The sequence below is a fragment of the Phocoena phocoena genome, chromosome 6 (assembly GCF_963924675.1).
Source record: "Phocoena phocoena chromosome 6, mPhoPho1.1, whole genome shotgun sequence".
NCBI lineage: Eukaryota > Metazoa > Chordata > Mammalia > Artiodactyla > Phocoenidae > Phocoena > Phocoena phocoena.
The window spans coordinates 111,368,996-111,395,268 of NC_089224.1; the positions used below are offsets into that span (position 1 = coordinate 111,368,996).

At 45.5% G+C, this 26,273-nt stretch overlaps 2 protein-coding genes across 2 annotated transcripts in view; one reads left to right on the forward strand and one right to left on the reverse strand.

Annotated features, from left to right (window-relative positions):
* Positions 1 to 264: 264 nt before the first annotated feature.
* Positions 265 to 16,216, reverse strand: TTF1 (transcription termination factor 1). The gene is made up of 8 exons (XM_065879409.1): positions 15,219 to 16,216; positions 13,672 to 13,898; positions 12,153 to 12,338; positions 11,221 to 11,299; positions 7,788 to 7,918; positions 4,507 to 4,741; positions 1,937 to 2,026; positions 265 to 334 (listed from the first exon to the last, which is right to left on the reverse strand). Exons 1-8 carry the CDS (start codon positions 16,214 to 16,216, stop codon positions 265 to 267), a joined length of 2,016 nt encoding a protein of 671 aa, XP_065735481.1.
* Positions 16,217 to 22,428: 6,212 nt separating this feature from the next.
* CFAP77 (cilia and flagella associated protein 77) overlaps positions 22,429 to 26,273 on the forward strand; it is a 131,507-nt gene continuing 127,662 nt past the window's right edge. Inside the window, exon 1 of the mRNA XM_065879742.1 lies at positions 22,429 to 22,620. Within this exon, the coding sequence (XP_065735814.1) occupies positions 22,429 to 22,620 (192 nt within the window). The remainder of the gene's footprint in view (positions 22,621 to 26,273) is intronic.

Genomic DNA, 26,273 nt, shown 5'->3' on the forward strand with positions numbered 1-26,273 from the left:
TTTAAGAGACCCTGCACACATTTCATTCACTCTCCTCAGGTGTCTTGGGGTGGAGGTGGTGGCTGGAGTGGAGGGAGGGCTGGTCTGATTTACCTGGTCCAGTACTTAGACAGGGCGTTCCCAATACATATATACACAAATACAATTTATAGATGAGCTCCATAAGCAGCAGGAATTTCAGTCCTGTTCTTCAAATCTGAGAGGCAGTCATTTATTAGAACTCCTCTCTGATTTTTTCATTAGCTTGATATTAAACAAATGGCCTTACCCTATGGCGCTAGCAAGATCTTCCCAGTCTATTTCATTAACATCTTCCACATTTATTTCATACAACCTATGAGAAAAAATAAAAATTAAGTTTTCAAGCCAAAAATCAACATGATGGACATCTTCATGGACTCACAGAATATTAAGAGCTGGAAGGCCTCAGCGTGTTCACCCCTGTTCCAGCTCCCTTGTTACACAGGCCCAGTGTCACTGGCATCCTAACCCAAGGTCAGCCCAAGGTCATGGGGTGAGCTACAGACCAAAAAAAATCACCCTTCCTCCTCCTGAGCCCTTTGCATCTCCCACCAAGCCTAGTAAAAAACACAACTTCACAAGGAACTATATTCAGTATGCTGTGATAAACCATAATAGAAAAGAATGAAATATGAAAAAAATACATATATGTATAACTGAGTCAGTTTGCTGTACAGCAAAGGTTAAACACAACATTGTAAATCAACTATACTTCAATTAAAAAAAAAAAAAACACACAGGGACTTCCCTGGTGGCACAGTGGTTAAGACTCCACACTCCCAATGCAGGGTGCCCGGGTTCGATCCCTGGTCAGGGAACTAGATCCCACATGTATGCTGCAACTAAGAGTCTGCATGCCACAACTAAGGAGCCCGCCTGCTGCAACTAAGGCACGATGCAACCAAATAAATAAATAAATAATTAAAAACCAACCAAACAAACAAAAACACAACTTCACCATTCAGTGTAGACACACAAGAGTAGTACACATGTGTACTCAGCACTTACTATGTGACAGACACTGGGTTGAGACCTTGATACCCACTAATCCATTTACCCTCAACACCACCTGATGAAGCTAGGGGATTATGTCCTTTCCACAGGCCAGGAATCAGGGCTGAGAGCTCGAGTCATTGGCTCAAGGTTTCATGACTCATAGGCGGTACCCACATTGGAACCCAGGCCTGCCTGACGTGAGATGGCCTCCTTGGCTCTGCTAGTCTCTGCTGTCTCTCTGGTAGAGGAGAAAAGGGGAAGGCAACCGCAGCCAGGCCAGCGTGGAGAACGAGGAAGCCCACCAATGAAGGAGAAGCAGGCTTCCTGACAGAGCGCAAGAATAATGAAGCTGGACAGGGCGGCCAGAATCCAAAGGTTTCTTCTGCTCTTTGCTGTTCCTCATTGGACACGAGCCCAGCTCCACTAGACTCGCTGACTTTGTAAAACAGGTCCATGTCTCCCTGTCCATCAGGGGAGGGAGGACTCTGCACGGACCAGGAACTCAAAGACAAAACTAAAGACCAAGCAGCAGTGACACCAACTAACGCATGCTAGAGAGCAGTAGGGCTCGGCCTGAAGTATTTAGCTCCATTCTCCAATGGACAGAAGTAAGCCATGTCTATGTGAAAGCCTTAAAGACTAAAATAGCTATGTTTATTGAGTGCATGCTACGTTTTACATGCATTATTTCATTTCTTCTGCCAATAACTCTAAGAGGCAGGTACTGTTACTATCATCCTCATTTAAGATGAACAAACCAAGACCTAGAAAGGTAGGAAACACGTCCAAGGTCATGCACGTAGAAAGTGCTGGAAGAGGAATATGAACCGTGGTGATCTTACTGCAGATTCTGCTGTTGAACAACTACTCTGGCTAGAGAGAAGAACACGTAAAATGTCGTCACTTTCTATTTCTGTACCTTTCAATGAGGTTGATCTTGGCCTGTAGGGCATTAACTCCCCGGTACACGTCCCGACCATTTGTCATCCTCTTGGTTAGAATTTCCGTCCTACGTTGAAAGAAAGAAAAACAGTTTATTTTCGGGGTAAAGTTTCCATTAAAATGTCCTTTGTTTTCCTCATTTAAATTGTCCTTATTCAGAATCACTTTATAACTTTTGCAACTCATCACTGCTAACATTTACCACCATGAAGAATATACCTTTTTAAATTTTTTTAAAGTGGGAAAGGGTAAATAAAGAGATAGAAAGTTGATGGTTATTGAAAATGAATGATGGATACAAGGGGTTCTAAGTTGCTGTGTGTTACACAATTTCCATAATAAACAGTTAAGAAAAAGGGAGGAAAAAAAAGAATAAGCCTGCTTGCAGGTGCTAAAGGGCGCTGTGTAAACTCAACTTATTTTTGCTTGTTTATAAAACAGAGAGACATTGCTCTTATTACCATTATAGCTGCTGAAACACCAAATTACACAGATTTACTAAAGTGATCAATGATTCAATGATTCCCCTAAGGCCCAAAGTTCATGGCTGAGGGAAAGGGTTCCCTGAAGCTCCTAAAGAGAGCAGCAGCTCAATTAAAAATATTTAAAAAGTGCTTCTCTTGAAGAGTGAAATTTGTCACAATTTGATGGACAGATCATGAGCTGTAACATTTACTTTCTTGAGAAGGGAGGTACATGATGCACACACACAGAAACTGACACTGTTTTTACTAATAGCCACCCACGTTCACTGGTTTGAAATGTACCCGCTGATGCCACTTCAATGTTTCATGAAGTAAATCTATGTTCAGCGTTCAAGTTTCCTACATTTTTCTTCAAATTAAAGAAGAACCCTTGCATGTTATTTAATTATGCTGATTCTGAAGCACAGCTCCCCTTCATCATTTCCCTTTTAAGACACTGACATATCATCTTCCAACTGAGGCTTTATAACCCACTCCTTTTAAAAAATAATTAATTAATTATTTTTGGCTGTGTTGGGTCTTCGCTGCTGCACGTGGGCTTTCTTTAGTTGTGGTGAGCGGGGGCTACTCTTCATTGCGGTACACGGGCTTCTCATTGCAGTGGCCTCTGTTGCAGAGCATGGGCTCTAGGCAGGTGGGCTTTAGTAGTTGTGGCACGCAGGCTCAGCAGTTGTGGCTCGCAGGCTCTAGAGCGCAGGCTCAGTAGTTGTGGCGCACGGGCTTAGTTGCTCCGCGGCATGTGGGATCTTCCCGGACCGGGGCTTTGAACCTGTGTCCCCTGCATTGGCAGGCGGATTCTTAACCACTGCGCCACCAGGGAAGCCCCCTCTCCTGTTTATAAGTCTAAGATATAGGGGTAGAAAGGGCTCTGGTTCCTCCATATTACACACTTCCCCCCCTAAACATTATCTGCCCTTTGGAGCTTATTTCCTGCGGGTAGTCTTCTAGTAAAATAAATACTCTACAGCAGAACTGTAAGGTATATAAACAATACACAGTATAATCTATGAGTTTGCTTTTAACGTACAACACGCCCACTCTGGATTTCATTCTTCTTTAATGGTCAAGATGATGAAGCTGCCTTTATGCAGGAGGCCTGGGTCGTGGGCTGTAGAACCACTGCTTCAAGCTGTCATGCTGCAGCTGAAAGTTAGCTCAGAAACCCTCCAGGGCTGGGAAAAGCTACGTCGGGCAAAGAACGTGCAGCAAGATCTGGACTGAAACTACTTCTTCGTGATGGATGTACCTAAAGATGTTCTAGGATGAAGAGTATGACTGCCCTGCTTTGGATGAAGACAGAGGAACTGCTGAATTAGAAAGCAAAAGTAAAAAGGCGGAGCTATTACTGATCACTACACTTGTGATTTCCCTCCTAAATATTCAGACGTTAATTTTGTTTTTTTTTTTTCCATGCTATAAATAGGTAACAACCTGGCTTTATGAAGAAAGGGACAGAGTGAAGAAACCAGAAGTCAATATTCAATATTAAGAAGATTCAAGTTCTGTTTACAAAACAGAAACAGACTCACAGACACAGAAAACAAACTTATGGTTACCAAAGGGGAAAGGGGGCAGGAATAAATTTGAAATCGCGGATTAGCAGATACAAACTACTATATATAAAACAGATAAACAACAAGGTCCTACTGTACAGCAAGGAAACTGTATTCAATATCTTGTAATAAGTTATATTGGAAAAGAATAAAAAAATATTATATATGCATAACTGAATCACTTAGTACACCAGAAACTAACACAACATTGTAAATCAACTATACTTCAATTAAATAAATAAATAAATAGAATAAAAGGTTCAAGTTCTTTATGAAGAAGCCACACAATGAATCAGGGTTGGCTAAATGCTAACTTAAATCAGCTATTGATATTGAAGTGGTTGGAGCAGCGGATTAGAGAGGATCATTCTTGACCTACTGTAAGGCTTTCCACGTGGTAGTTACAGATATTCTTAGTAACCTCAGCAGTCCACCCCTCTCCGGAAGTTGCTGAGAGAGGGGCAGGGAATGCATCTTGTTGAAATTTATGTAAGAAGCCTCAAACTTACCACTTACTTTTACACTGCATCCAATTCCTGGTTTCCACTTTAGCCTCCACTTCTACCCAGGATATGCCTTTGTAGAGTTTTTCCCGAACAACTGACAGGCGGCCTTCAGGATTCTCTTGGAGTTTAGAATCCATCTCGTTTAGCTCCTGGGGAGACATTTTCTTTAGAATCACTTCTTCAACAGCCTTGATTAGTTTCTGGGTCTCCATCTTGCTCCAAGCACCATGATTTCTTTCTGTTGACATAAAAGGATGGTCTTGAAGTTGCTAATCTATTTGCTTTCAAACACAATATTAACAACAAAATGATAATGATGGATATCTGTCATTTGACATCTCTCCAAACCCACAGAAGGTACAATACCAAGAGTGAACCCTAATGTGGACTGTGGACTCTGGGGGGTTAAGATGTGTCAAGGTAGCTTCATGGATTGTAACAAATGGACCACTCTGCTGGGGGGTGTTGAGAATGGGGGTGTGCTGTGTATGTATAGGGCAGGAGATAAGTAGGAAGTCTTTGTACCTTCCTCTCACTTTAACTGTGAACCCAAAACTGCTCTAGAAAAATAGTCTTTTTTTTTTCTTAATTTATTTATTTTCTTTATTTTTTTGGCTGCGTTGGGTCTTAGTTGCGGCACATGGAATCTTTGTTGAGGCATGTGGGATCTTTTGTTGCAGCGCAGGCTCTTTGTTGTGGTGCACGGGCTTCTCTCTAGTTGTGGCATGTGAGTTTTCTCTCTCTAGTTGTGGTGCATGGCCCCTGTAGTTTGCAGCACACGGGCTACAGGGTGCGTGAGCTCAGCAGTTGTGGAGAGCGGGCTTAGCTGCCCCGTGGTATGTGGGATCTTAGTTCCCCGACCAGCGTCCCCTGCAACTGAAGGACCACCAGGGAAGTCCCAAAATAAAGTCTTTAAAAACAAAAAGATAAATCATACACTTTTCAGAAGACAATGGGCAACATCTCAATTACACAAACATAAAACTATCGGTTATGGACTTCCCTGGTGGTGCAGTGGTTAAGAATCCGGGGCTTCCCTGGTGGCGCAGTGGTTGAGAGTCCACCTGCCGATGCAGGGCACACGGGTTTGTGCCCTGGTCTGGGAAGATCCCACATGCCGTGGAGCAACTAAGCCCACGAGCCACAACTATTAAGCCTGTGCTCTAGAGTCCGTGTGTCAGAACTACTGAGCCCGTATGCCACAACTACAAAAGCCTGCGCACCTAGAGGCAGTGCTCTGCAACAAGAGAAGCCACTGCAATGAGAAGCCCATACACCGCAACCAAGAGTAGCCCCTGCTCACCACAACTAGAGAAAGCCTGCACACAGCAAATGAAGACCCAACGCAGCCAAACGAAACAAAACGAAACAAAAAGAACTATCAGTTACATGCAAATCAAAATGAAACTACGAAAGTGGCCATAGATTCTTTTTAAGAACCAATCACACACACACACACACACACACACACACACACACACAACCAACTGCAAAGAAAAAAATCCTTTCTTAAAGCAATCTTTTTTTTAACTTCGAAAAAAACTGTTCTTCCTGTTTCTAAGAGTAATACCTCCTGCAGGAAATTGTGAGGTTCCCAAACATTTAGTGGAAAGAGAACAACCAAACGACTTTCATGTTATATACATAACTCTCCCCAAGAGTTTCTAGAGTGAAATTAACAGCCGCAATGACGCCACCACAGTACTTGATGAAGAAGGCACCTGTGAATTTATTTTTCCTTTCTTTGTTTTGTTTATTTTTTTTAATATTTTGCACTCATTAAGCTTTCTATTTTATTTTTTATTTTAAAAAAATTTATTTGGCTGTGTTCGGCCTTAGCTGCAGCACGTAGGACCTTCGTTGTGGTGTGCAGGTTTCTCTCTAGTTGCGGAGCGTGGGCTTAGTTGCCCTGCAGCATGTGGGATCCTAGTTCCCCGACCAGGAATTGAACTCGCGTCCTCGGAAGTGGAAGTGTGGATTCTTAACCACTGAACCACCAGAGAAGTCCCGGCACCTGTGAATTCCTAAAGCCAGTCCTTGGCGCAGGGCATCAAAAGCTTCTACGATTCCCTCTTCTTGTCTAGATGCTCACAGTCATGCTAAGGAAGAGGCTGCAAGCTGGCAGGCTACAGATATCTTTGATCTGGCCTACAGAATGTTATTGTTACTATTTCCCCAATAACAATTTGGATGAACATTTAAAAATCAAGAGAATCCCAAGAGGGGTTTCCCTGGTGGCGCAGTGGTTAAGAATCCGCCTGCCAACGCAGGGGACACGGGTTCAATCCCTGGTCCGGGAAGATCCCACATGCCACGGAGCAACTAAGCCCGTGCGCCACAACTACTGAGCCTGCGATGTAGAGCCCACGAGCCACAACTACTGAGCCCGTGTGCCACATCTACCGAAGCCCGCGCACCTAGAGCCCGTGCTCCACAGCAAGAGAAGCCACCGCATTGAGAAGCCTGTGCACTGCAATGAAGAGTAGCCCCTGCTCACCGCAACTAGAGAAAGCCCGCACGCAGCAACGAAGACCCAACGCAGCCATAAATAAATAAATAAATTTATTTTAAAAAAGAGGGTCCCAAGAAAAAATGATCTTGATTTCACACACACATGCAAATCCAGATGTTTGTTTTACTTCTTGGAAACTGGCAGAATTGGCTGCACTGAGTCTTCACACGGCACCGGTGGCCAGAGTTGGTGGCAAAAAAGGCATGGTCTCTACCACCTCAGAGTTTACCACGTGCGGACATGCAGACGCCTGTCTGGGACCCGCTGCACGGCTCTGCCTGCAGGGCCGGAGCACATGAGCCTCTGGGCTGAAGCTAACACCCACTAGGACTGTCTTCTGAAAGCAACTGGGGACTTTTTAAGGTGAAGGATATAACCAAGGAAGCTTTTTATGAAAGAGGAGAAGAGACAAGAGATGACTGACACTGGTTTTGGGAAACGTCCCTGACTAACAGGCCCTCCCTTTGATGGTTTCCCTGGCCACCTGGGGGAAGGGATCTTGGTGGCCCAGGCTCTCCTGCCCACCGGCTGAGTGGGTTTCAGTTTACCTGGCAGTTGGAGTCACACTGAAAGCCACTGAAATAAGGTGTGGCAGAAATCAGTCTGGTGAATTAAGGTTGCATCAATATGCATGGAGAAATAAATGAATCAGTAAGAGAATGGCTGAAAAAGTGATGACTCTCTCAGAAGACAGGCCTGTAGTGATGCCTGGGCCCTGGGCTGCTGTGGGCTAATTCGTTCACCCAAGTGGGCTCTAGAGACCACGACTTACGACTGCTGATCTGGGAGAACTTCAGGGCCACAGAGAGGCTACTTCGAGACACCATCTCGCCAATCTTTTTCCAGTCGTTTCCATGGAGGGACTGGTATATCTTTAGCTTCTCGGTATCTCCTTTGCTATACCTAAGAGGAAGGGAAAACAGATCACAGCTGAGCATTAACCACAAGCTTAAAACCACTATTCTCACTGCAGCCCGCTGCGACGCTGGGAGAAGCTGTATAGGGTGGGCTGTCAGGAAACCTGCTCAGCGCAGTCCTACCAAGGACCTGAGCCCAGATACTTCCTGTCTCGGCATCTCAACCGTGAGCATCCTGTAAGTCAGTCACCACAGTCCCTGGCTCACTTACACAGAGGCCAGGGCAAGTAATCCGATCATGTTATTCCCCAGCCAAACCCACAGAGGCTTCACACAATAAAACCCAAACTTCTGACTGCCTGCAAAGCTCAGCGCTCCCTAAGTTCAGTCCCATTGGCCCTATCGGCCTTTCTCACCTCGGAGCCTCTGGACCTGTGGTGGGAATGGCCTCCCTCCACCGCTGGACAGCTCCTGCAAGCTCTTCAGAAGCAGCTTAAATGGTGCATCTTCAGAGGGGGCTTCCCTGACCGCCTGGGTTGGAGGTGTTCTGCTGTCCCCTCCCACAGGACACTCTGCTGCTCTCTCACTGCCCCCGTCACCACTGGCAACTGTACACTCGTGGCTTCCCTGGTTTATCTGACTCTTCGTCTAGGCCACCACTGGCCAATGGAAATATGAGCCACAGATGTCATTTAGAATTTTCTAGTGGTCAGGTGAAAATTAATTTTATTTAGTTTTTTTAAAGATAATTTATTGGCTCAAGCAACTGAAAAGTCCAGATACAGGTGGGCCCTAGGGTTACCTTAATCCAGGAGCTCAGTCAAATCACCAAGGACCACTTTCCACCATTCTACTCTGTCTTCCATGTTTTTGGTGGGTTTTTTTTGGCGGCAGCATGCGGCATGTGGGATCTTAGTTCCCCAACCAAGGATCGAACCCACGCCCCCTGCAGCGGAAGCACGGAGTCTTAACCACTAGACCGCCAAGGAAGTCCCTAATTTTATTTAGTTTTAATGAATTAATAACATATTTTATTTAACTCAATATATTAAAAATGCAGCCATTTCAAGATGTAATCAGAACCTAAAAGTATGAATGAGATATTTTACATTCTCTTCTCCACACCAAGCCTTCTAAGTCCATTGTATACTTCACTCTTCAGCGCATCTCAGCTTGGACTAACCATAGTTCAAGTTCTCCATGGCCACATGAGGCTGGTGGTCACATGGATGGACAGCACAGCTCTGGAGGGGAAGTCCTTGGAGGGCAGGGACCCTGTCAGTTCTCTACACTTTGGTACCCGTGATGCTTGACAGACAACAGATGCTCAATAAAGATGTGACAGGGGCTTCCCTGGTGGCGCAGTGGTTAAGAATCTGCCTGCGAATGCAGGGGACACGGGTTCGATCCCTGGTCTGGGAAAATCCCACATGCCGCGGAGCAACTAAGCCTGTGCGCCACAACTACTGAGCCTGCGAGCCACAACTACTGAAGCCCGTGCGCCTAGAGCCCGTGCTCCGCAACGAGAAGCCACCGCAATGACAAGCCCACACACTGCAACAAAGTGTAGCCCCTGCTCGCCGCAACTAGAGAAAGCCCGTGCACAACAACAAAGACCCAACTCAGCCAAAAAAAAGGAGAGCTGTCATTAAAAAAAAAAAAAAAGATGTGACAGATGCCTTAGCACAAACCTGTCACAGTTTAAGGAAGTTAAGATGCAGGAATCCCACATAAAAGCAAATATATTAAAAGAAAAGAACTAAAGTGCACTATATGTGGATTTTGAGATTAAACATCTTAAATGTTTAAGGGAAGAAAAAGCCATCTTTATGACATTTTATAATTCCTTTTTGGGGGGAGGAAGAGGGGCCAGAAGTGGTAGTTTATGTTATTACTAATGCAACACAAAAGCAGCCCTAGTAAAATACTAACCATTTCTAACGAGGGTGATCCACAACTACGTGGGACAGTAAGATCCTAGCGTTCTCAGAAATGTATCTAAAATGCAGAGCATGGTGAATAAGAGATGCGAAATCCTTCACCATTAAGAATCAAGCTTTTTAGCAGTTTCCTTTATAAGGCAAGCAGGGTCTTCCTGAGATTTAAAACAAGACTTAAAGGTACCCTTGAAGCAACAAAAAAGAGGACATGAGAGAAAAACAGAGTGTACGAAAATGAGGAAACAGGTGCACTGACCTCCATGGCCCCTTGGAGCCTTACAATTCTTTGATTTTTGACTTTGTATGGTTTTTTCACTTAAGAGTTCCTTAAGCTGGAAAAATACTTTAAGGGTAAATGGTCATCGCAACACAAATAATATGGTACCAATGAATGAACTTTATTATCAAAATGACAGACTTTCATTATTTGAAAAATGTCATTTCCCACAGTGATGTAACAGGTAGAAAAACATGTTACCTCATTCATTTACCAAAAGCATCTTTTTGGTCCCATTTAAAATGTCATCTTTAGTGAATTTCCTTAAAGTACACAGCGGGGGCTTGGGAAAAAGGGAGGGCAGGTTTCAGTCTGTGTGGAGGCATCTTTCCTCTACTTCAGGTTTATTTCTTTTGGTAAAAATTTTTAAAAAGAAGCCAAGGTCATATCAATGTTAAGTTCTGATAGTACCTATGTCCTGATTTAAAATCACGGCGCTAAGTAGGACCCAACTGGCCCTGCCAGATTCACTCCATCTGCCTCCTGGAAGTGAGATCAGTAGTTGAGCCCTAGGTGGCTGTCTGGGCCCTCAAGGGTAGGAGCTGATGCCTTCTCCCTCAACCCTTTGTCCTTAAGCAGAGTGCTTACCCACCACTGACGCTCGGTCTACATTTGTTTTATTTGGAATGTTGGAAACAGACCATAATTGGGTATTTTATTTAGGAAAAAAGGGAGGAGAGAATGGCCACTGCCACATGAAGCTCTGCATTGAGGCTGCCGAATCACACTTAAATAACCTCACACAAGTGCTCACCCCCACCTTCAAATATTTACTGAAAACCCAAAGCACTGGGCTCAGTGCTGGAGGGCACACATCACACTGAGAAGGAACGTCTGGGTTCACAAGGAGCTGACAACTTAGGAGGCTGCTGAGAAAACTGCACGGGTGACGCTAAGAGGCAGCGCATGGAGAATGCTAAAATGAAAGCATAAAGTAAAAGCCAGGGATTTAGAAATGGGAAGATGACAGAAGATTTATTCAAGAGGTGGAAACTCAACAGGTCTTTGGAGACATACACCTGACGACACATCTGGTTTCACACACGAAACTCTTCACGATTTTGTTGTGTACATTTTGATTTACAGTATCAGCAAAGACTAGAGAAATGCTCTGCTCAAGTTTTTTCTTACCTGCCTTTGTAATTGTTGACATCAAACATCTTCTTTGCTCGGTAGTATACGAGTTTCCAGGGCCGGGCAATGCCCTTACCTAAAGTCGGAAGAGAGGTGGTCAGAGGGACAACTAGAACGTGGCATGAAATGCAGTCGCGATTATAAAAGAAACCCAGAATGGCCCCTTTTTACAACATGCGCTATCCTAGACCCCAGGTGGAGGTTGCAGTTTCCTATGTAGAGGCTCTAGCTTCTGGTCTACTAAATTCATGGAAAAGACCCTTATTAGGCAAAGGGATTTTAACATAATCTGGAGGTGGAGGACACACTCCAGCAGTTCTCCGTAAGATAAACAAAAAAACCTTTGCAAATGAATAAGCTTTTTCCTGCTTTGCCACTCTAAAGATGAAAGGATCCCCCAGCAGGGGCTCATTGTTCTGTTTTCCTTTGTGCATTCCACCTAAGAAATTATCCTCTTTAAATTCAAGAGAGATTTTATTTCCAGTCCAAACCTACATTGCTTCATGACCTTCTAACTTCCCCAGGATACCTCCAAGAGGAGGGTTCCAGCTCAAAGCACAAATATGGCTCTACTTAAAAAACTTCAGAGACTCTGGTGTATACCAGAGTACTCTGTGCAGTATGTGCAAAAAATACACAATAGAGGACAAGACGAGAAACCAAAACCGTAACTGCTACCAAGTAGGAAAGCTGGAAGCTGATCATCTAATTTGTTAGAAAATCTGTGAAAGCACTGTTCTTGGGAGACATGAACACATTCCAAATCCCTGAACGTATAGGCCGGCAGTAAAAATACTATTAACGTAGCAGCAGCCAGCATGCGCTGCATGTACTGGACGGGCCAGGCACTGTGCTCAGTACTCACCGTGGTTATCTGCGTAAGGCTGGAAGGCTACGGATGGTCAAAGAGGCCACAGTTCTAAACTTACCAATGTGCAATCTAAACGAGTATTTTCTTTTTAAGTCGGTGATTAGAGATTTCTCCTCTGGGTATCTGTCTGTGTACAGCAGCTTGTCTGCATTCTCGATTCCTGTCAGAGACAGAAATTCTTGCACGTTTTTCTCTAACTGCTTATTTTCCTTGACGGAAAACTTGCCAAATTTAATAGCGACACCTAGGATTTGGGGCAGGAGAAAAAGGTACACAACTGTCAACGATGAACGAAAGCGAACCACCGCTTGGTCTTTAGCAATTACGACAGCACCCGTCAGCTCCTCCCTACCTATCGGGGAGCAGCCCCCGCTTGTGCCCTTGACATTCGCTCTCCTGCAGAGTTCGGCCTAAACCACACTGCCCTCCCAAAGTCTTCCCTGGTCATCCTACTCCAACGTGACCTTTCTTGTGTCATCAGTTCCTTTTTACAATTATTTAAAAAATAAATTAACAGTAACAGATATTCATTAAAAATTCAAACAGTATTGAAATAAAAGTTTAAAAGAAGCGCCCCCCCTCACTCTCCTCTACCCCTGCTTCCCCCAAGGCAGTGCTGGGAACTGGTTGGCACAAACCTGAACATGTATATTCTCTACGTATGTATATTCTGGGGAGGTGGGGACAATGTCACTGCAATTTACGTTCTATTCCTCGTCATAACTCAAAGCACTGAAGTCTCATTATTACTGACTGTATTACACAGTACATTTTCCTAATCTTAGACTTATTTAAAAAATCTTTTATAAAACACGTCCTCATAAAAATGTCAACACAGAATACAGAAATAAAACGGGGTCCTTCTATAGATATTGCTCTATAAATTGTATTTTTCTTGATCAATGTGTCTATTGTTTAAAAAAACTAATCTTATCAACATGATTAATTCCATAAGGCTAAGGCCCCTCCTTTTACTTTTTTCAATGACCAGTGGCACTGGGCCTCACACAGCAGATACTCATCAGTAAGTACTGCTCACCTGCAGTACACAACCTTACATTTGTAGTTCATTCTGAAACCCAATAAGCTTTCTGGGAGGTTCTTGTAACACAGTGAAATCAAGAAGGAGACCAAGCTGGGTGTTGCCTGAAGCCATGCCCACTACAACCAGCTCACCCTCAAATTAATATCCTTGAAATTACACCTCATCGAAGCTGACGATGTTGATATGCGTGTTTTAATTTGATTTCACTTGTGCCCCCCTCGCAGCGTCTCAACCACTTAAACTCCTCCCCGTCTTCTTCCAGGCTTGATGTTCTAGTCTGTGGATCACCTGGATCCGTTAGCCCCATTTTTCCTAGCCTCCCCTACCAGAAGTTGGGCAAAGAAGAGGAAAACTAGTGCACTTCATTTTGGTAATTTTACACTGCAGATAACGATTCTGGAAGGAGATAAAGCTGAAAGTAGCTAAGGGATGCTTTTTGTGAATCTATAAATCTGAATCGCTCACAAAAGAAAGCCAGGGCTAGATACGCATATAGAAAAGTTCAACAAATATTCAAGTTCCACAAGCTTACCCTGGGCTTTAAATTCTTTAAAGCGTCCCAAGTCATCCCGATACATTCGCTTAATTGTAGTGGCAGCCCTCTCCTTGATATCAGGGATGAACTCCTGGAGCTGCCTCACAGCAGAATCCAAATCCACGTCTGAATTATCTGAATCTCTCGAATCTTCAGATAAATACTTGGTTTCAGGATCTTTAGCCGACTCCAAATTGCTTTCTTCTTCATTTGTAGGTTCTAATCTAAGGAGAAAAGCTGGATTGACTAACACTGGCAGGTCACGCGCCCTGGCGGCTTTCCGACTCTTCTCTTACAGTGACTCTCCCTTTGACTACAACAGCGTTAAAGCTGGAAGGGATCTTGGAGTTGATTCAGTCTGTGATGTCTGAACTCTTTAATGTAGCTTTACTCACTTGGATACACCTCAGAGGCTGCCTGGAAGGTAAACACGTTGCCCTAAGCCCTATTTCCACCAGGCATTGCTTCTTATGTTACGATTTCTCAAGTGTATTGTTTCAGATAGTGACTTCCTAATAAGCTCGGCCCTCTTCTAAGGCCCATGGATACTCAAGACACCTCCCCCCCACAATGAGTTATGTTTTATAATAATGGTTACTAATTAGTTAAGTCAATATTCAGGGTTTACGTTGTTACAATTGCTTCATTGCAGTTAACAATGGCCACGTATTTTCCCCTTGGCAGTATAAAGAAAACATAGTTTTCTATGTATCTATCACTAATTCACTCCCACAAACTTTCGGCCAGATGTCCAAAGCTGCTCTTAGCCAACTGCATCAGCTAACCACCCAGACAGGAAACTGAAACAAAACAAAAACAAAACTGTACGCATTTGTCTGAGCGGAGGGTCAACAGGTCCATAGCCCCAAACAAGTTAAGAACCACAGGCCGAGAACATTCCTGCCTCGTTATCAGTGATCTAAAAATGTCCCCAATAAGAAGGCCCAGAGGCTGATGTGAGTTGGGCCCTCTGCCATTTAACTTCTATGTGAAACTATTTTAAGCCAGGACAATCTAGCAAATGTAAGAAAGTCACAGCGTAGAAATGGGGAAAAACCTGTCCCGACTCCCAGGAACTGAAATAAAGTGCTTTAAAAACAAATTCCTGCATCTATTCAACGGCCAGTATACTTAAATGATAATTATATAAATAATGATATCTCAATTTCTTTTATTAGGGAGAACCCTAATTCAACTTTTTTTCCTGTTCCGTAACATTCTAAGTTCTCTGATCCTTTCTCCTACCTCTGTACATATAGACAAGGTAATTGTGGGGTCTTAAAATTCTTTTTAAACTTATACAAAGAATTTCAGGGCTGGAATAGTTCTTAGTGAAAACAGACTCTAACTGCCTTATTTTATACTTGAAGAACGGAAGGTACCTGCCAAGTTACTCAGTTAAACGTCCACGACATCCTATACATTTGATGGTCTATCTCTCTATGATTTCTGCCACTTACTATGGCCATGCTGAACAAAGAGGTAACCGGCAGACTTCACACCCAAGACACACACCATCAGAAGGCTCAACACCCACACATTACCTCTGCACCTCTTCCGAACAGGCCTGGGGTTTCTCCTCTTGTGGCCTGGGTTTCACACTTTCTTCAATCAAGGTACCATTACCTTCCACTGAATCAAAGAGTGTGTCCTCAGAGTTCGTCCTGAGGACTGAAAAATCACCACCAGGTGCCACGGCAGTATCAACAGAAGATCTTCTCTTCCTTTTCTTAGACTTTTTCTTGAGGCCACTGGATTCCTGATTGCCCCCTGCAGTCCCGACCTCACCAATCAGTTGCGATCCCTCTGAGTATATGTTCTCAGCGCTCTCAGGAGCAGGCAAGGCCTCGAATTCCTGGTCACTTGGACGCTTCCTCTTTCTTTTCTTAGACTTGCTTTGATCTGCAGACACTGGTAGTTGTGCAATTTCACCTTCTTGGCCCATGGGAGGCTGGGGTTCCTGCTCTTGGGATTCTGATCCGGGCAGGGTGATGCTTGCACCCAGACTTTCCTGGACAGCATCACAGGATGAAACTTTCCTCCGATGTTTTCTCTGCTTTTTCTCCCGAACTTTATCATGCAGTTCATGTGACTTAGTAACTAAATGCGGTTCATCTGCTTCAGGCCCTTTTGTTGACTTTCGCTCCTTGCTTACATCAATGTAAACGACATCGACATTCTTTGTAAAATTCTTTGGTGTGTTCTCAATGTTTTCTTTATTCACCAGGACGCACGCGACACCTGTTTCCTTATCGACCCCCAAAGCACCTTTTCTTCTCTTTTTACTCTTTTTGGGTATAGAAGCGGCCTTTTCAGTCTCATCGCAAATTTCTGATTTTTTCAAAGGAGAAGAAACAAGATGCTGGGCATCCTTTCTCTTTTTTTTACCCTTAGTTATGTGAGCCTGTTCATTTGCCAGGGAGGAGTCTCTGAAACTTTCATGGGGATGCCTCCCATGTCTCTTCTTATGTACAGAATGCTTAGTCTTTTTCTTGACGAAAACTGGAGTGTGGGTTTCCAATCTGCTTGATTCGCCTTCCATTTTACTCCTATAGGGAAACGGAACCACATGGTTTATTTTTGCAGAGCATTTTAAACATTAGCCTCGGGAGGAAAAAAAAAAAAAAATCACACAAAAACGAAATCGCAGAACAAATGACAAGGCTGGAGTCATGATTATAAATTTTCTATTATTCTAAATGCGTAGCAAGCTCACTGTAATTCACCTGTCTGGTTCCATTGCCTTTATGATATGAAAAAAAAAATAGTTAATTGAGAACAGTGCTCGGCTATGATCGGGCCCTTGTTCCCCCACGGCCTCATCTTCTACCTCTCCTCTCAAACTCTGTGCTACACATGGCTTTTTTTTTTTTTTTGGTTCCCCAAACATGCTCCAATCCTTTCCCTGGCTTGAGGTCTTATAAATCACGACTCCCTCTGCTCTCCGCTGTCTCCTACCCCTCCCTGCCGCCTTTCATCCTTCAGAGCTTGGCTTGAACATTGCTTCTTCCAGAAAGCTTTAAAAGAATATAAACATTATGATACCATGCATACTACGTTAAGAGAATATAAATGTTACGATGCTGTGTATATTACGTTAAGAGAATATATACATTATGATGCCATGTATATTACATTTAAAACACAAAAAAAGTTTCATGTATCTCTTCTGAATGGATACATATGTAGTAAAACTATGAATACAGCATGGGGATTATAACTGGTAAATTCAGGGATTAGGGACAAGTAGAGAGCCAGTTTCTCTTACATCTGTAATCTTTTATTTCTTAACTGGAGTAATGAGTACAGGGGTATTTGTTATATTTTTGTCTACTCTTTTAAAGTGAACTGAAATAGTTCACTTTTTAAAAAGCAAGGGGCAGAACAAGAATGCAGACTGCTTTCACTTAAAAACAAGCATTAAGGACTTCTCTGGCGGCGCAGTGGTTAAGAATCCACCTGCCAGTGCAGGGGACATGGGTTTGAGCCCTAGTCCAGGAAGATCCCACAAGCCACAGAGCAACTAAGCCCAGGCGCCACAACTACTGAGCCTCTGCTTTAGAGCCCTGTTGCTCTGCAACAAAGAGTAACCCCCACTCGCTGCAACTAGAGAAAGCCTGCATGCAGCAATGAAGACCCAACACAGCCATAAATAAATAAATTTATTTTAAAAAAACCACAAGTGTTAAAACAAGCAACTGAAGGATGTAAACGTACTGTTTTAAGTATTTATCAAAAAAAAAAAAAAAGAGAGAGAGAGAGAGAAAAGAAAGAAACCTTTCCTGACCCCTTGAACTTGGCCCATTCCCCAAATGATATACTTTCATAGCAAACTATTTCTCTTTTGTAGCATTTAGCCCAGCTGTGGTTCAGAGCGGGGACATCAAGTATCCACTGACCTCAAACTAGAAGATCGCCTCTTTGAGAAAGAGGCTGAATGGGCCTTGTTAGTGTCCAACAAAAAGTCCAAGTTCTGCAATAAGTAGGAATGAAGTTTAATAAGGCTCCAATGTCAATTCTTATACAGAGCACGTGCATTCTGGAGTTTAAGTACAGGAATGGAAATGTACTTCACAAAAGACATGGTTAAAAATATAATTTTACAAACACATCTTACAACTCTCCTTGCTCTGTATTGCTTCTGGGTTTCAATTTTTAAGATTTTATTTCTCTGCGACTAAAAGTAATACTATAGGTAATACGTTTACATGGTTCAAACATCAAAATAATCCGTCCTCATTTCCCCTCCTTTCTCACAGAGAAGGTAGCATCTATATATTCTGATCTGCATTTTGCTATTTTCACTTAACAACAGATCCTGGAGACCTCTCTGCGTCAGTGGTCTTTCAAGTCTGAATGCTTAAGCACATTTTCTACAGAAGGTGCCTACTTTCTCCTAGGTAGTCAAGAAGCTATAAGAATTGTCTAGCTGGAAGGATGGGGAATAACAAACATATGGACTGATACCTGTAAGCCAGATCTACCAGCCCCAGGATCTCACCTCCAACGGAGGCACCAAGAGCTTTGGTTAAGGCCTTCCTCCCTGGTGTCACCCAGAGATGCACAGAAACCCCTTCTTAACCCACTTCTTTGCAGCTTCCACCTCCATGACCCCCCCCCCCGAGACTGCTCCAGTTAGAGGGCCTATGACCTTCGAGCCACTAAATTCAAGAGATACTTTCCTGGCCCATCTTTCAGGATCTCTCTCTCTCTCTCCTTGGCTGCACTGCGTGGCTTGGCGGAAATCTTAGTTCCCCGACCAGGGATCGAACCCATGCCCCCTGCAGTGGAAGCACTGAGTCCTAACCAATGGACCACCAGGGAATTCCCTCAGGATCTCTCAATAACAATGAACAGAGCAGATAATTCCTTTTAATATTTTTACCTTCCATTAGTTTCTTTCTTTCTTTTTGTGAATACCTGTATGCTTCTCCTTCTGGTCTCTTGAACTCAGCACCACGTTTTAAATATATAGTCACTTCCCACTAAAACTTTCTTATGGCTTCTCCATTATTCTTTATAAATTTGTTTATTTTATTTTATTTATTTTTGGCTGTGTTGGGTCTTCGTTGCTGCGCGTGGCTTGCTCTAGTTGCCGCGAGCGGGGGCTACTCTTTGTTGCAGTGAGCGGGCTTCTCATTGCCGTGGTTTCTCTTGTTGCAGAGCACGGGCTCTAGGTGCGCGGGCTTCAGTAGTTGTAGTGCACAGGCTCAGCTGCTCTGAGTCATGTGGGATCTTCCTGGGCCAGGGCTCGAACCCGTGTCCCTACGCCGGCAGGTGGATTCTTAACCACTGCGCCACCAGGGAAGTCCCTCCGTTATTCTTAAGATAAAGTCCCAAATCCTTACAGACCTACCATGCCCTTCATGATCTAGTCTAGTCCATGCCTACCCCTCCACCTCTCATTTCTCCCTGGGTTTCAGACATCCTGTCTTCTTTCCGTTCCCAGAATACACCATGATCCTTCTCGTTACCAGGAACTTTACAAAAGCATCTCATTTTCCCAGGAATGCCTTTCCTCCGTTACCTTTCTGCGCTATAACTGGTCTAAGTTTGAAACTCACTTTCTCTTCTGGGTCCCGCCTTCTCGTTACAACGTTTCTCAACAGTCCAGCTGCTTCCCTACTGCACTTCGCTCCGTTGGGACATAACCGGCCTCCTAAGGGCTGGGATCTCCTCGTCCGTCTGGTTCCCAAATGGTTACCCGGCGTTCGATATATATGGATATACACTTATTCGGAACATACCACTTCCCGCCGTGCAGGGACGTGCCCAAGCCTGGTCCCGATCCCCTCCCCACTTTGGGGTGCCCTGGAGACCCTGCTCTGCCCCGGGGTGGGCGTTCCGGGGCTGAGAGGGAGGAACGAACGAGAGGTTCCCGAGTGGAGGGGCTTGGCGAGGCTGCGGAGAAAACAGGCGCCACCCTCACCCCTGGGGACCTGGGCCAAAGGCGGGCCTCCGGGGAGGTGAAGACAGCAGCCACACACCGCTCGGTTCAGACACGCAAACTGGGAAAAAAAGCCGGAGCAACTGTAAAGCGCTTTCACCTACCTTCCGAACGCGTCGCCGCCTGCCTCCCAATCCGGAAGTGCTGGTGTCGTGAAAGCGGAAGTGGCTTGCGTCACTTCCGTCCCACCCCCCTCCGGCATCGCGCTGCCGTAGCCGCTCGCTGGCTGTGGGGCTGTGACTCGCGCCGTTTTCTGCCCAGTTTGTTCCCGGGCTTGTTGCGAGTGGGGTGGGACAGGGTAGAGCGTGATCCTAAAACTAAGAAAGTGGGACAGAGCCCTTCCGCCGACTTGCTCATTCATGCCGTTTATTCAACAGTTTTTTTTTCCTGAGGTCCGTCTGCGGTCCAGGAGTGAACAAGATGCTGAGGGCTAACCTGAGGAAGACAGAAAACAAACTAATCAACCAAGATAATTTCAGATTATCGTTTAAGGAAAATAGATCAGGGTAATGTGATGGGGAGCGACTAGGGACACTGAGAGCTAGGTTAGATAGTAAGGAAGGCTCTTTGACGAGTGACAGTTGAGTTCTAAATGCAAAGGGTGAACAAAAATCGATGGAAGAGTGTTCCAGGCTGGGAGCAAATCCAGAAGCCCTGAACTTGGTTGCTGGAGGAACTGAAACTCCCGCCAGGGTAGCGGGAGCACCGTGAGTGACGGGGACAGAGGTAAGGGGTGACGTCAGGGGTTGGCAGGGGCTCGGTGGTGTGGAGTCTAATGCACATTGAACTTAGGTGGAGGTTAGAGGTAGAAGAAGCCTTGAAGGTCTATTCCGATTCTCCCGTTTCCACTGAGTCCTGAAGAAACTTAGCTTATGATGAAAAGTAAAGCTTTAAGCAGGCCATCAAGTCGAGGCCAGTGTACATGCCACTCAAACTTTTAGTCTTACTGCATAGTGAACGCAATCACACCAGCAAAGAGATGTCTCGTGGAGTCCTGTCATAACCCCCTGTTGTAGGAAATCTTTCTTAGGTAATATCAGCCTTACTCTGTGGATGAGAAAACTAGGGCCTCGTGTAACTTGTCACAGGGGAACTTACGTGGCCCCAGCTAGGATTCAAACCTGTGATCTTTCCACTACTCCAGTGCCCTGCGCCTTTCTGCACCACCTCACTTCCTCTGTGTGAGCTGCCAAGCAGCTTCGATTAAAAAGTGCACAGCACGCATTTATGTGAAAGTCTGAAAGTGAAGCCGACTAGGGAAACCATAAAGCGTACGTCATACACCTGCCACCACCCAAGGGCCGCTTCAGGCCTTGGATGGGCAGTTGGGAGTCTGTGTGATTTGCTCTGGAAAGGTCATGCTGGTGTTGTCCACTGTTGCTGTGCGAGGCCTTGAAGTGCAGGCGTGTTGTCTGTGCACCTTCTCTGTGGTGAACCCCTTACCCAGAGCCTTGTGGATATTTGCACATTTAATGACGATGATAATGACCGCACTAAAGGCTGGGACTAGAAGGCAGACTGGGGATCGTCCAGGCTAGTGGTTCCCAAAACACTGCACCAATCACTCGGGAAGCTCTTCAAACGTGCAGATTTCCAACTTTGCCTACAGACTGCATATCAGGCACCATTATTGTATCACATTAAAATCCACAGACATAATAGCATTGTGGTTCTGTATGAGAATGTCCTTGTTCTTGGCAGATACATGTATTTAGGGTCAGATATGATACTGTCTGCAGATCTTTTCAAAATGGTTTAGCAATGTGTGTGGGTGCATGGTCACAGACACACACGCACAGAAAGCGAACGTGGCAAATACTAAGGGCCAGTCAATCTAGGTGAAGTCTGTAGGGGTTTTCATTGTACTCTTCTTTCAAAGTTTCCGTAGCTTTGAACTTAAAAAAAAAAATCCAAAGGGGAAGAAGGATTAAAATACAGATTCTCAGATCCCATTTCCAGATATCCGGATTCAGTGAATCTGTATTTTTCAACTTCCCTTTATTCTGTTGCACAAAGTTGGGTACCATTGATTTCGTTCAACTCTAGACTTTCCCCCGTACCCACTTCACAGAAGAAAACACTGAGGACCCAACAGGTGACTAATTTGAGATCACCCAGTGGATTAACAATAACATCAGGCTTGGAATGCGGATTTCGATTTCATTCTGAAACACGTAACGCTCTGCCCCGGGCTGTGTGTGTGTGTGTGTGTGTGTGTGTGTGTGTGTGTGTGTGTGTCGTTGGGAGAAGTGGGAAGGGGCGGCGAGAGGGGTCGTGGTGAGTGGGGGGTGGGGTGTGTCTTTGACCTGGAAGTCAAGTGTAAATGGCCTTCTAGAACTCCGTCGCTTTTTAACACAGCCCAGTGGTGATTCTTGGGTTTTTCTCCGGTCTACTTAAGGAAACTCGAAACACGTCCACTTTGGTGGCCGCCAAAAAGTTTCCTGAAAGTAAATCGACCAGCCCCGTTCCAGTGCCGTTGGCGTCCTGTCGCCATGGAAACGGACGGTTCCATTCTTCCTCAAGGGGTGGCCTTGATTTTCTCTCCTTTTCGAATCCGCAGCGCGGCGCCCAGAAGACGCTCTCAGGAACCAGAGGGGCTTATGTAGGTCTTAGTGCTCCTTGCAACGAGGGGGCTGCGCGAGGTGGGGGCGCCTCGCTCCGGAGGGAGCCCGGCGTCCGGTGTCCACCCCGGCGTCCGGGTGGTGCGTCCCGGGACTGGCAGAGGGCCCATCCGAGTTCCGCACCGGCCCCCCACCTGAGAAGCGCGCTGGATCCAGCCGGCTGGCCGACTCCCCGTGACCCCCAGGATGCCAGAAGCCAAGACCTCCTGCCACGACCTCACGCGATGGAAGAAGAAGCCGCCGGTGCGCCGCACGGTCAGCCAGATCTGCCCGCCCCCGCGGCGGCCCCTGACCGTGGCCGACATCCAACCGGGCATGGAGAACGAGAGGCTGGGGGTCGTGCGAGATTCCATGTTTCAGAACCCTCTCATCGTCAAGGTGAGCCGTCCCCACGCCCATCACCCTCTTGCGCTCGTCCCCTCACTGGGCACGCACGCGGCCGCGGGTCTCCACCCGTCCTGCCCCGGCCCCACCGCTCCGCTCCGAGCCTGGCAACTGGGAGCTCCAGCTCTGGTCCAGACAGACCTGGACCCCCGGGCGGTCACGGGCAGGCTTCATCGCCTCGCTGAGCCTCAGTTTCCTCATCCTCAAAGTGGGATGATAATAGCACTCATTAAAGGGAGTGATTGGGAAGATTGCATAAGGTAATCCCTGCGAGTTGGCGGCTATTTGCATATGTATTCACGCAGGGTGAACCCACAGGGTGACAGACAGGTAGCAGCACCCAGACTGCGTCCTTACCACCTGCCAGCCCTCGCAGGGTGCAGGCCGCCTCTCTCGATTCCCTTGCACGCCTGGGCTGTTGCTACATCGGTGTTATGTAGCAAGTGTTCTGTACGTCTCTTGGAAGCATCACTTCATACGCTAATTTCCACCCAATCATACTCTTAACCAGAATTACGACCGTAAGAGACAAAAAGCGCGAATCTCTGCCCCAGGGGTCCCACAGGCACAAACGAGCGAGGGAGCCGCGGTTTCCAACTAGGTCGCCTCCTCTTTGATCTCACGCTCCCTTACATTAGTCACGTTTCGGGACTGGTGATCACCCAACGCTGGCGTGGCATCAACGCGCCTTTCCGGGGCCCCAGGATAGGTCAAGTTGAAGTTTGGCGCTTGGGAAGCTGGTCATGGAGCAATTTTACCTTGCGCCACTGGAGGGCAGTGTGCCTTTAAAAATGCGCGCAGTTCCCCAGATTCCGGGGGTGGAAGGCGCAGGTGATAACCGTGGATTCAGTAACAATTATTTATCTGAACGCCAGGAGCTGTTTAGAGCCCAGAGGTTTTGGTTGTTGTTAGTTTTTTGTTTGTTTGTTACGTACAGGGAACCTGGGCTTTCTTAACATCGTGGTAGAATTAGCTGAGTTAACTGGCTCCTATGAAAACACGGATTCTCTCCTCTTGCCCTACCCAAACCGTTTCCTGGGCCAGCAGCTGGGAGAAGCTGGCTTATCACACTAGGCACCCTTCCATCTAACACCTCCCCTTCCTAGGCCTCCCAAAGTGGAGCAAAGTCCTTCACTTATTTCTAGGTGAGAAGAGCCACTCTCAGAGGACAGATGGCACAGACAGATGGGGTTCACCACTCTGGGATCAAGGGGAGAATCAATTTCCTCGCCTCTGATCGTTGCTTTTACTCAAGCAGTTACTGGTGGACCAACTCCTTCCTACTTAAATACAAAATGGACAGCGTAATGGAGTTATTCTCCATGGTGAATTAAGTGTGATGTCCACCCCAAGCTATAATATATCCATAGAGACACATACATACGTATAGGTATATGTATAGATATATACACATACACTTTACATATATGTATGCACACATACACACGTGTATGTACAATATACATGTGTTTAACATGTATAACATACATCTGTAAGTAAACATTTCCCCTCCCTTTTTTCCTTTTGCTCGCGCTGCATATCAAGAAGGACAGTATTTGGCCTCCGGATGGCACTAGCTGAACAGCTTCCAGATGAATTCAGTCCTGATTCCTGAACTTGAACTTTGGGTTGGAAAATGTGCAGGAGACACTGACCCACCACCGAGGGTTCTGTCTTCAGAGCATGAGACACAGAGAAGGGCGGCCCCGTCGGCGGTGACTCGGCTCAAGCAGCAGGGGGCGCCCTGGTGATCGTGCCCAGCTTGTCTCCTGTCAGGAAAGCAGGTCTTTCCTTCTTACTTTTCTCCCTCCAGTTCTTGATGGGCCGTAAGGTAGTTTCAGTAGCAGTTAAGATTATGTCCACATTTCAATACTGACCACCGCTACCAGATTTTTCTCCTAAAATCTGGCCTAAGTAAAAGCTGCAGAAACATTGAGAGCAAGGAGTAACCTTGATTGTTACCTTCTCCAGACCCCTCGTTACACTGGGGACGCTGAGGCTGTCTGTGGTGGGTTCTTTGTGCAAGGTTCTGGCAGAGCTGGCGGTAGAAGCTACGTTCCCTGGCTCCCCGCCCAGCTTTACTTTTACCACTCCAAAAAGCTTCCTCTATTTTAAAGGGAATTTAAATGATGAAAAAAACTTTGAGGTTTTCAGCTCTCAAGAAAAGAAGATTGAAAGTATCCAAGATGGTAGAGCCTTTTAAAACATCTTTTTAAAAATAATATGTCGCTGAAATTTCTGTTGAGGCGTGGCTTGTGGATTTCTTGACTGTGGCATGTCAGTTTCACAATCCCAGCTTTTCAAACCCTTGTTTCTGTGCGAGTTCTCATTGTTCGCAGCAGAGGTGGGAGTGCCCTCTGCCTGGGGTGTCTGCAGGAGAATGATTGGGACTGAAGTCTATTTTGGTTTTGTCTCAGTCTGAATCTGAAGGTTGCATCTGTATTGGGGGAACATAGCACCTTAGAAAGAGTCATTTACTCCCCCATGTTGGGGGGCTGTTGCTCAGATTTGCTTTCTCCAGTGAATAGGATCTGGATTTTTTTTTTTTTTTTCATTTACAATGCAGACACACTGCCTGAACAAACACAACACTGCTGTTTCACACGCATGGAATTTACCGGGACGTACACGCATCAGTTATTCAAGAACATGTCTGCAAGATGCCACCATAACCAAGTGAAAAGTGAAAACCTCAGACATCCAAGCAGATATTGTATCAGCAAGAGCTCAACAACTCTTTGCCTCATTTAAAACCAAGCCAACTGGCTATTGAGTGGGGCTGATTGAATCAGCTCCATGTTTTAATGTGGCCACAAGAAGATGTAAATGTTTTCCATTAGAAAGGGCACCTATTCTATTGTATAAAGTGACGTGTGGTTAGCCAGTTTCCCTTCAAATGTGACTCTCTGGGAAGAATAAAATTAAATAGAGAAAGAGCCAAGCTTCTCCCTGCTTGATTCCCATTTCCCCAGAACTCTGTGACTCAACAGAGGATCCTGCTACAATAGCCTTCAAGGCTCCTTTACAGAACCTGTCAGGGTGCACCCTTCCTGCCATCGGAACTCGGCTGATATCCTGTCAATACAATTATGGGGAGAGACTGTTTGGTTTGCTCCACTGACAGCCTTGAATCTTCTGTCGCCCTGGAGAGGCAGGCTAGGTACAGGGGTGGAATTTATTGAATTGAGCATCCTTAGAGGGTGCAAATGATCACGGCACCGGATTTTTTTCATAATTTCTCGCCGACTTTGTTTTTCTGTGGGGCTTAATGTCACAAACAAGAAGCGTGTGCATTTGTAGATAGAGCTATAGAATCACATCATTCTGGGGTTGGAAGGAGGTTTACAGCCATCTAGCCCAATTCCTTTTTTGAGGCTATTAAGACCCAGAGAGGGGAAGAGACTCGCCCAAGGCACTACCCTGACCTGGTCACAGAAGTGGGATGAGAGTTATGTCACCTGACTTCCAGACCCATGCTCTTTGGCCGCGATACACAATTAGTTAATGAATGACAACCCAGACTGGTTATACCTGTACATCAGGCAGTCAAAAAAATGTTCATCGGTGAATCCGATTCCATTATTGTTTCACTCAACATTCCTTCCAGCGTGAACTCTACTAATTTCTTGGGATTTGTTGACAGCCAA

Excerpts from the sequence above, each read along its gene's own strand:
- TTF1 (XM_065879409.1), bottom strand. The coding sequence starts at position 16,216 with ATGGAAGGCGAATCAAGCAGATTGGAAACCCACACTCCAGTTTTCGTC. Across the intron at positions 13,899-15,218 it reads TGTTCGGAAGAGGTGCAGAG|ATTAGAACCTACAAATGAAG; the intron begins GTAATGTGTGGG and ends TTTTCTCCTTAG. Across the intron at positions 2,027-4,506 it reads ATGCAGTGTAAAAGTAAGTG|GACGGAAATTCTAACCAAGA; the intron begins GTAAGTTTGAGG and ends CTTTCAACGTAG.